General features: G+C 41.1%; 1 protein-coding gene across 1 annotated transcript; it reads left to right on the forward strand.

Moving 5' to 3' along the window:
* Nucleotides 1-7,973: 7,973 nt before the first annotated feature.
* Nucleotides 7,974-10,587, forward strand: LOC9653848 (PTI1-like tyrosine-protein kinase 1; the record flags this gene model as incomplete). The annotated part of the gene is made up of 8 exons (XM_002978438.2): nt 7,974-7,995; nt 8,072-8,268; nt 8,318-8,444; nt 8,509-8,782; nt 8,848-8,980; nt 9,067-9,153; nt 9,214-9,283; nt 10,538-10,587. Coding segments are annotated over 8 exons (960 nt in total), but the record flags the coding sequence as incomplete, so codon positions are not given.
* Between the last annotated feature and the right edge of the window lie 904 nt (nt 10,588-11,491).

Consider the following 11,491-nt stretch of genomic DNA (forward strand, 5'->3'; position numbering starts at 1 on the left):
TGCATGAGTGTGAACCATATTTATTTCATCCCATAACAATATGTTAGTAGTTTTGATTCTTATACCTGCTTCACTATTAGCAGTTATAGTGTCGCGCATATGACTTCGGGTATCGAAAGTTACCTGTCGACCAGTCCTTACGGACACTCTTACCTTACTGCCACGATAGCAGGAGGTCGGTATTGCTACACCCTTTATCAGCCCCTCTTGTTCAAGTGTTAGTAAACTAGACTTTGCATCTGTACTTGGGCGGATGAGCATAAGGACAGAATTCCTAAGTGTCTATTCAGCCAAGCATACCTGGCCTGGCTTTTTAGTTCTCTTTTGCTCTGTCTTGCACTGGCTTGACAAGAACCCTCGTGTATTGAGATTGGTCCCTCAATATCGCCGGATGATAGCTTACTGTGTTTGCCAAACACCCTCACTATCATGCCCTTTGTGTTAGTCTCATTTCAGTCCCAACTATTTATGGAAAGTTTCCAGATTTGCTCATTTGGCATATCTACGGAATGTAGAGATCGTCCTGAACACAATGGTGTTCGTCCCGTGTCCAAATTCGCAATCTAAGGACATTCCATATTTAGTAAGTTTCGAGCTTGTCCCAGAGACTAACTCCTGACACTAAGGGTGGCTTGGGGTGAAAGCCCAAAGCGTGTGTTCCTCAAGGGGGGGGGGGGCTGTGGGGGGTTCCAAATGTATAGTAGGGATAGTGGGTAGGTCGGGCATGGCTGACCAACCTGAGGCATAGTCTAGCTCCCGCTTGCATGCCTGTCTTTGTTCTGCGTCCGGCTTGGGTCTAAGCCCAAGTTCCATTCCATGCTAGTTGGTGGAGTACCCATGTCCTCGCGTTAGGCCACCGGTATGCTGAAATAGCGCCAGACTCCGTTTGGCTCCATTTTGCGTGCTAGTCCTAGCATTGGGATGCTGGTTACTCTAGGACTGTTATAAGTCGCTCCGGGCCTGTCCCTTCGCTCCTTGGGCTTTATGCTCGGGAGTTGCTCCGTGGTTCGGTTCCGTCACTCCTTGGCTCCATGTTTGGGAGTTTGGCACCGTTCCTTTGTTCAGTGGCCCAAGGCTTTGAACCTCGGGTTCCTATAGACACGTGGCATGGACATGTGGCATGTGACACGTGGCATCTGTCACGTGGCACAAAGAGGGTTTAGGTTCCGCTTCGTGGTGTTATCCTATGGTAAATCACCATAGGATAAAGGGTCAAAACCACGTGCGCTACATTTGGTATCAGAGGATGAGTCTCAGCGAGTACTATACAATGAGATTGGGCAACTAGTCTCGTTGCATACGCAGAGATAAAAACGATGATCCGAGTGGGTACACGTTTGGTGCAAAGGGTTCGCAATCGTTCCTTGGGTATGGTTTTTGTTACCTTTTTGTACCTAATAATGTGAGCTTGCTCTTGGGCTCATAGGATGGATTTGAGATGCTCCGTTAGCACGAGTTTACGCTTGGGCTCGTGTGTGAGGCACATTAGCAACTCGAGGTTACACTTTGAGTTGGTGGGATTAATATTATCCTATCGATGGTTCCATGAGTTGTTCCAATGGTTCTATAAGTTGTTCTATGTACCGTGGGTAAAAGCAAACCTTCCCTGAGTTTGCTATGAGTGGCAAATAGGCTGGTCCGTAGCTGTTTAGCACGGCACTAGTGGATCCTTCCTAGGCATGGTTACAAGTGAATCAGTCAAGACTGTAAGGATTAGTCTATTGGTTCAAGTAATCATTGCCGTACTCTCTCATAAACTTTTCTTGGATTGGATTGAAGGCAGTGCGAAAGCAAGCTTGAGGTGTAGTCAAAAGATAAGACCGAAAAGAGAGTCGTCGGGGACGAAGGATCAAACACGTAAATCATCTTCTCTTCTTGGAGAGATGATTTGCAACGAGGGGTGACTCATTGCTCGTGTTCACATCATGCAATCAAGAGTCCCTATCTTGATACATGTTGGAGATGATGGTCTTACAAATGGTGAGTTATGGGATGGATAGCGGTGAAGCGCTAAACCATTTTGTCTAGGCTTACTATTGGAAGACTTAGGTTGCAATGCTCAATTCTTTTCTGGGGAACCTTGCTATTGCTCCTTGAGTAGCTTGGTGTTGGATTAGTGTTGAGTTTGGTCGGAAAGAGAGTGGCATGAGCTTATCTGTGTTGTGAACAAAAGTTAGTGGTGTTGGGTGTTGTAAATCTCTATCGGTAGAGTGTGGCATTTATGTTGCATTCTGTCAAGTTGAGTTGGCACTTGATATTCATGTAAACCTTTGAAGTAATGACATTGGCATTGTTTGTGGTGTTGCTCAATTGATGATCAAGTCATTGTGATTTCTATATCATATCCATGTGATAATGAGCAATGTGTTTACGAAGTTGCTGGTTAAATGATGATCAACCCCAAAGTGGTTGATGGTGAAGCTAGTCTACTTGCACGAAGTAGCATTGTAGTAGCTTTGACTGGATTCTCGATGGTGGTCCATTATGCTAAGCTTAAGTTGGTTCCTTGTTTCCTTGAGGGTTTGCCCATAAGGTGTTGGAAAGGGTTGTAGCATTCATTTGCTATAGCTCATTAGTTGATCCGTTAGCACTTGGAGTAGATTGTTGGATAGAGAAGGTGTGAGGTTGAGGCATTGACATTACTAGCACTTGTGTTAGTGGAAGTGGCATTGTTACTTCAAGTTATGAGGAATTTTCCTTAGAGCTTGATTTTCCATGTCATTTTTCTTGTTAGTGTTTTAGCTTCACATTGGATCTTGAAGGTGGTTGAAGAAGAGTGTTAGTGCAATGTGAATATCCGAAGATATGGTCTCCGTGATCAAGCCTTGGATGATCACTTTGCATTTTGGCGGATGTCGGTGTTGGATGTCGAAAGTATGGGCAAAAAGATGTTCGAGGCTTAAGCATACTATGGGTCATGAGAATTTGTGTTGAGGTGAACCTCTGTGAAATTGTTGGTAGGAGGAAATTGGTTGAGTTTTGAAAGTTTGCATTTCTAGACTGAGAGTTATTCTTTCTCTAGAATGGAAAGATTTTCCATAAATTTTCTTAGACTTTTCCAATGGCTGATTTGTTATCACTTTGTCCGAAAACCATTCCATTTTCATAAACCAATACAAACTAGTGAAGGGGTTGGAGTTGACTTCGGTTAGCTTAGACCTTAGTAGATAGTTTGTATGATGCGGCCCAAAAGGGATGCTAACTTTTGGGGCTAAGGCAATTGAGTTGGATAGAGTCTGGAGTTAATATAGAAAAGTGGCCGTTGCACTTTTCTAGAAAGGTGACCCTTGTGCCTTTCTTTTGTAGCGTTATGCTTAGTGGCAAGTTGCACTTTGCATTTCGTTAGACTCTATGAGAGTAGTGAGCTCTCACTGATCTTGACTTGGTCTTGGTGGCCCTGCACCTTGGCTAAGAATGGTGATGTTCAACTTAGTTGTTTGAGTTTGAGATGTTGGTACCCGTACTATAGCTTTGTCTATAAGGAGGTTGTGTACCGACATGAGTCCATCTCATGGTCTTCACTTGAGTTTTGACTTAGTGTTGATCATGTGTAGCTAGCCTCTTCAAGGCATGCTCAGAGCTAGTGACTAAATGCATTGGTGAGCTTATCACGGTTGAGTTGGATTCGAGTAGTCATTTAGTTCGTGCTTGTCCATGAACCTTTATCTCGTGCTGGGGTATTACGTTCATGTTGGCCAAGTATATAACTCGATGACTCAAGTTTAGTGTTCGGGTCTTGTGAAGGCAAGTTGACAAGTGATTGTTAGTTGCTTGGCGACTAGTGATTGCTTGTAGACTTCATCAAAGACTGTGACACTTGCTTCGCTCGATGAAGATTTAGTAGTGATGGGCTTGCTTTACCGGATGGTGTTGCGGAGGATCGTGTCGTTAGACTTACATGGGTTTTCCATGTTGGTATGTCGACTCTACCTCTGTCAATATCATTTGGTTGCGTTTAGTTCGTGGTGTTGGATTTCATAGAGTCTTAGATGTGGTGATTCACTCCTTGAGGAAGTGTTATTTGTGACTGAGTATTGTTGAGAGATTGGTTTCGGATACTGAGTAAAGTATCTCCGACTTTGGTTAGCTTGGTTGCTAGAGAGCTTTGAGTGGTGATTCACTCGTGCTTTCTTCTAGCTTTGTTCTAGTGTTGATGGTATTGAAGTGATGCCTTATCGTTGACATTGTTGATGTTGAGATTTCAGTGAAATGAGATGTCTTTCTACAAGATTGATGTCGAGTTTCATTAGTCTTGATGAAGATAGTGTTGATGATTTGGCTATAGCTCTGTATTATTAGCATTCGCGCATTTGCTAGTTAGCAACTGTGTTGACGTTCAAATAAACTGAGTGGCAAGTTTGAGTTAGTTGTGTTCTAAACGAGGTTATTTAGTAGGGTTAAGCTTTGGCTTATCCTTGAAAAATGATTCAATTGTGAACCATGCTAACTCTACAAGCGGAAGAGTTAGTGATTGATATTGGAATGTTTGAATCCTTATTGGATTTGAGTTGGAATATATCAATCATTTGATAATTCTTCTTGTGCTTGTTATGAAGTGAGTTACGTCTTGCTATGGATGGATTCATGGAGGATTGATTAGATGATCACTTGTTGAGCATAGCTTCGTTATGCTTAGCTTTTGGATTGATGCAGACATGCTCTTCATTAGCTTGGCATTATGAAGTTTAGCTTATGGAAGTGTTGAAGAGGATATTATGGGTTGCACTATGATTTTTCTTTAGCATTGACGTTAGTCCATGCGAGACTCGTGATCATTATTAGGCAAGACTTGGCTATAAACTTCTTCAAACTTTTGGTTATTTGAGTTTTCATGCTCATTGTTCCATTTGTTAGGAGTTGTTGGGGAAATGCATTTTGGCTCATTAGCTTCGATGTTGACGTTAGTCTTTGCATCTAGCAATCATTGGTGATGATTGACTATCATCTAAGATAGTTGATTATCCTTGTCAAGGGTTTTGCTTGATTATTGTTGGTATAGAATGATTTGCTGTTCTTTGGGATGGTAAATTCTTTCTTCAATGATAATTATGCATTTCTCTCTTGTTAGGATGATTGATGATCTTTCATGGTGGTTATTTGTTCTCTTTGATGGTTTGTGGCTTTTCGCAATATCACATGTTCTTTGTGGTTTGCTTTGGATTGGTCTCTTGGGTTTGAGACATCCATAGGATGTTGCTGATGCTTGCTTGAGCAACTCTAGTTCATTGGCATTGTTGACCAGGATCTATTCAGATTGACTTCTATGATAGTTGGCATGAATGGGTGTTTGTTGGTCTTACCGCATTCATTCTGTTCTGTTGATTATTGCTTGAGTTAGTTCTGATAGGTTGGGATGTTATTTCCTTCGGGTGATACATTCGCGAGCATTGTGTTTGTTAGTCAATGATACTTTGTGTCTTTTGAGTTATCTCTAGTAAGTTATTGGCTTACTGTCTACTATCTTCGGTAGTTAAGTTTCATCATTGAGTTTACTTGATGATATACTTGCTATTGAATTTTGTTGGATGGTGAATCCTATGTTTACAAATTTTGATGATCTTGGTGGTTCCTATACTATACTCGTTTATCAGATGATAACTTGCTTAGAATACTTTTGTGTTCTACTCTAAGATTTAATCATTGGTAATTAAGTCTCTAAGATATCATTGTCTCTGACTTTGATATTGTCCATCTCTTGATCTTTGAGTTTGGGCCAGTAATGGGCAGACTGGCTTCGGCACTTCGTGTGCATGTTGAAATCTCTAGTCATGGGGTAGCTACTATCGACTGGTCACATAACCCGCCTCTTTGTCGATGTTCCCTATTCCGTTCGAAAGGGCGTGACCGTGTAAACAACTCTAACTGCCTGTTTACAGTAGTCTATCTAAACCTTGCCGACGGGTTTGGTTTCTTTGCTCAGGAGGGTTGCGGCCTCTGGCTTCTCTCTCTATGTCCCTGCGGGCAGGGGTGTATCACACTTTTGTAAGCTGGGTGACTCCTAGAGAAGCAAGGGTGGCTAATTCCGTTGGTCATTTCCTTGTCGGCGACGGCCGGAAGGTGTCTGAGCTGGTAGCGCATCCGCGTTAGACAAAGAGGTTGCCTCCTAACTCATTTAAGTTGGTGCATTTCTCATATAGTGTGAGTACCGTGAACTTTTTCTGGAGTTGTTTCCTTGGCGGTATTCTAGACTCGAGTGTGCATCGACGAGGACGTCGATCTTCCCTAGGGGGGGAGAGTGTCGCGCATGTGACTTCGGGTATCGAAAGTTACCTGTCGACCAGTCCTTACGGACACTCTTACCTTACTGCCACGATGGCAGGAGGTCGGTATTGCTGGACCCTTTATCAGCCCCTCTTGTTCAAGTGTTAGTAAACTGGACTTTGCATTTGTACTTGGCCGGATGAGCATAAGGACGGAATTCCTAAGTGTCTATTTAGCCAAGCATACTTGGCCTGGCTTTTTAGTTCTCTTTTGCTCTGTCTTGCACTGGCTTGACAAGAACCCTCGCGTATTGAGATTGGTCCCTCAATATCGCCGGATGATAGCTTACCGTGTCTACCAAACACCCTCGCTATCATGCCCTTTGTGTTGGTCTCATTTCGGTCCTAAATGCTATTTATGGAAAGTTTCCAGATTTGCTTATTTGGCATATCTACGGAATGTAAAGATCGTCCTGAACACAATGGTGTTCGTCCCGTGTCCAAATTCGCAATCTAAGGACATTCCATATTTAGTAAGTTTCGAGCTTGTCCCAGAGACTAACTCCTGACACTAAGGGTGGCTTGGGGTGAAAGCCCAAAGCGTGTGTTCCTCAAGGGGGGGGGGGGGGGGGGCTGTGGGGGGTTTCAAATGTATAGTAGGGATAGTGGGTAGGTCGGGCATGGCCGACCAACCTGAGGCATAGTCTAGCTCCCGCTTGCGTGCCTGTCTTTGTTCTGCGTCCGGCTTGGGTCTAAGCCCAAGTTCCATTCCATGCTAGTTGGTGGAGTACCCATGTCCTCGCGTTAGGCCACCGGTATGCCGAAATAGCGCCAGACTCCATTTGGCTCCATTTTGCGTGCTAGTCCTAGCATTGGGATGCTGGTTACTCTAGGACTGTTCCAAGTCGCTCCGGGCCTATCCCTTCGCTCCTTGGGCTTTATGCTCGGGAGTTGCTCCGTGGTTCGGTTCTGTCACTCCTTGGCTCCATGCTTGGGAGTTTGGCACTGTTCCTTTGTTCAATGGCCCAAGGCCTTGAACCTTGGGTTCCTATGGACACGTGGCATGGACACGTGGCATGTGACACGTGGCATCTGTCACGTGGCACAAAGAGGGTTTAGGTTCCGCTTCGTGGTGTTATCCTATGGTAAATCACCATAGGATAAAGGGTCAAAACCACGTGTGCTACATATAGTGAAAGTTGATGTTTCATTTATTGGAACTGAAAGTTTAAAAGTAGTATGTGAAGTTTGGCCATTATAAAGTAAAGTACTTGCAATTCCTGTCCAAGCCATACTAACAACATTTATTTTTTTCAGTTGTAAAATATTTATAAGAGTGTTAAGAAGAAATGTTTTACCAGTACCACCAGGACCATCAATGAAAATGTATCGATTATGCTCAGTTGGGTGATCAATAACATTAAGAATATCATTAAAAATATTTAACTGATCTTGATTAAATTGAGGAATATTTTGTTCAACATTTTGATATATTTGTGTTGAGTTGACAATATTTTCATCATCAAAATTTTCAGACGGCATAGGTAGATGATAGTTTTGATTAGTTTTGCCATGCATTTTCATTTTAATATTTATATCATATAAAGCATATTCATAATGAAAAATTGGATTTGTTTGCATGAAATCCTCAGAAAAGAAGTCTTTAAATTTATCCCACAAGAGGTAAGGATCTTTTGGAGTGCAAAAGATACAAAGTAATACAAATAATTATCTTAATTGTGATGGCATTTTAAAAAAGCAAACATCTTTTAAACGGCTCATGGGAATTTAAGAGGTAAGTGCTCTTAGTGGCTAGAGTGTTTGTTTATTCTTCTGTCTCCTAGATCATGTAGCTCCTAATACTTGGCAAGGTCGGGTACAACCCATTGCTGTGTCGCCAATCCCAGTCGAGGAGGTGTCGGAGAGCACCGAGAATTTCGACCAGAGCCATCTCATTGGAGAGGGCTCGTATGGTCGAGTTTATCTTGCAAAGCTGCGCAATGGGCAGTCCGTGGCTCTCAAGAAGCTCGATTCGAGCCCGCAACTGCATGAGGACTTCGTCTCTCAGGTATGCGCCAGTTCTTCCTAAAGAGTTGTTTGGTGATCTCTCTTCTAAGGTGTCAAGGCAGTCGAGGCTCAAACACGAGAATATGGTGGAGCTCCTTGGATACTGCATTGACGGCCCTCTGCGTGTTCTCGCGTTTGAGTTCGCGGAGATGGGATCTCTCCATGATATTCTTCACGGTTGGAAAAACTTATCTTTCTCTTGCGTTTTTGTTTTGCGATCATGTCTCAAGAGCGTTTACAGGCAGGAAAGGTGTGCTTGGATCGAGGCCAGGGCCTGTGCTGGACTGGATGCAAAGAGTAAAGATTGCGGTTGGAGCGGCCAGAGGGCTAGAGTATTTGCACGAGAAGGCCCAGCCACCAGTCGTCCACCGAGACATCAAGTCGAGCAACGTCTTGCTGTTCGAGAACTACGCAGCTAAGATTGGAGACTACAACCCGAGCAACCAGGCACCGGACATGGCTTCACGGCTGCATTCGACTCGGGTTCTGGGATCATTCGGCTACCACGCACCAGAGTGAGTTTCAAAGCGGGAGAAAAGTTGTGTTTCATTCGACGACCTTCGATCTTCGATCTTCGCAGGTATGCGATGACCGGGCAATTAACTCAGAAGAGCGATGTCTACAGCTTTGGAGTTGTTCTTCTGGAGCTTCTCACGGGAAGGAGGCCAGTTGATCCTTCAATGCCTCGGGGCCAGCAAAGTCTGGTGACATGGGTGGGATTTTTCTTCTTCGTTCCCATTTTGTTTTCATTTCCATTGGTAACCCATTCGCTGGCTGGTTTGTTCTTCCTTTGTCTTAGGCAACGCCGAGGCTGACCGAAGACAAAGTGACGCAGTGCGCGGATCCAAATCTCAAGGGAGAGTACCCTCCTAAGGGCCTGGCCAAAGTAAGAAGTGATCTCTAGTCTGGAGGCTATTGACAATGGCATTGTGGTTTCCATCTCCAGTTTGCTGCAGTTGCTGCCTTGTGTGTCCAATACGAAGCCAACTTCCGGCCAAGCATGAGCATTGTGGTCACATTTTTCCTATTCAGTATTATCAGCTATAAGCCCCATTGCATCTACAATTTGTTGAAATGTGTCATAATAAATATTGTTAACTGTCTTGAGATCTTTGAAAGACTAAGCACCTTTTTTATGGAGTAAAATAAGACATAAATGATATAGTTCAACATTAGATAGCGACACAGAATATATTCGGGGAATGACATTTCTTGTATGTCGAATTTGCCAATTATGAGTATAAGGGTTAAATGTATAATATAAAGGGATTTCAGGATATGTATATTGTCTAGCATTTGGGTCATTTATATTTAATTCAAACCATTTTGTTAACAGCATACCATTTTGAGTAGCTCTTTGAAGTGCTATTTGTTTAGAACCTTCTATAAAATAGACGTTTTGAAAATTTGGAAGATGGATAGGAAAACGAATTATAAGGGTTGAACGACCATGCATTTTAAATTTAAAAAGTCTCCATATTGCCTCTGAAGTAAATATATAACATGTATTTAAAAATGTTAAGATTTCATCCCAATTTAAAATATTATCAGGTTGTTGGGTTGTTGAATGGATTTCAATTGTAGCACAATCATAACCTTTATAAACATATTGAAATAAATACTTAATACTTTTTATAGTAGCACAAATTTCAATATTAATATGAGCATTATATTTTTTACAAAGGTATTTATTATAAGGCACTACCCAATGATTATCAATATAACACCCATTTTTTAGAAATGTACAGCCATTATCAGGTCTATAATAATCTGGATATCCATCAACATTAAAAGTAGTTTCATAATTAAATTTTTTTGGATAACCTTTTGAGCAAGTGCCATTTTCCATGCAAAAACTATTAGGGTAAAGAGGCCCACATGGACCATATATCATATGAGATATAATTATTTTAGAAATTTCAGGTTCATCTTGAGGATCAAGCAATTATGCCGTTATGTATTGGTCAATAGCATTACAGTCTTTAATCTTGTTTTCATGAGATAAAATCCCTAGAAAGTGACAATGTGGAAAGCCTCTCTTTTGAAATTCAATTACATATATAAAAGCAATACAATTTCCAAAAATATGGTTTTTAGTAATATCATTCAAAAATTCTTTAAGCTTGATATGAAATACTCTAGAAACCAAGTCTGGACAATCCTCAGGGCTTTCATTTGGATGTAAGTTTTTAGAAATTTCTGGCCATTTGGGATTGCATGTAAAAGTAATGAAAAGATCTAGCTTTGAAAAATGAATAACTATAACCATTGCATCTTGATAATTTTGTTGCATTGCTCTAGGGCCACCCCTAAAACTTGAAGGTAAAATAGCAATCTTGCTTGGATTTATATTTTCATTAGTAGCACGGTTTGCAACATAATCCATAAGACTAGTATACATTTCAACTCGCAATTGTTTTTGATGAGTGTGATAGTAATTCAAATTATTGCTTTCAACTTTTACATAAGCATCGACAATATATTGTTGTGTGAGTTTTCCTGCATGTAAAATTTGATCAAAACCAAAGTGTATTGTGTCTCTTATAGATAAACAATATGCATAATATTGGAGCAATGTAATTCGACGTCCGAAATTAAAAATATTTTTGTGCCAACCTCTATCACCAAAAGGAAATATTAATGGGTAAACCATTGGATCACAATTATAATCAAGTGTTGAGATACATTTAGAATTGCTTGCAGTTGGATATATACAAATTTCATGACTATGTGGTGGTTCTCCATCATCACTAACAAACACAACAACAACATCATTTGTCCATGGAACATTATAACGTCATGGATCAGTTCCTTCAGTTTTTAATAACATGTAAACACCACATATAGGATAACCTGAAAGCGTAGTAGAACAAATTTCTTCTTGTTCCATTTCATACATCATTTTGAGCATATGGGTTAACATGACGAAGGAGAGCATCAAGATGTTTAAATAAGTTTGTCTCACAGCTTGAATTAAAAGGGTTTTGCTTTCTTATATTTGTAGCTATTAGAGTATCAAGCATATAAAGTTGTCCATAAGTTCGATATTAACCTTTAGAAAGATGTGCTGAAACAATATTATGATATATTTGACCATAGATTTTAAAGCAATAAGGACCATGACCTTTTACAATATCAATATTAGAAGACATAGATGCAAAAGCAAGAGCACTATTGTAATGTCTAATATTTGTTTTATTTTTCTTGTAAAGTGAAAGTAAATC

Source organism: Selaginella moellendorffii, unplaced genomic scaffold (assembly GCF_000143415.4).
Source record: "Selaginella moellendorffii unplaced genomic scaffold, v1.0 SELMOscaffold_37, whole genome shotgun sequence".
Lineage (NCBI taxonomy): Eukaryota > Viridiplantae > Streptophyta > Lycopodiopsida > Selaginellales > Selaginellaceae > Selaginella > Selaginella moellendorffii.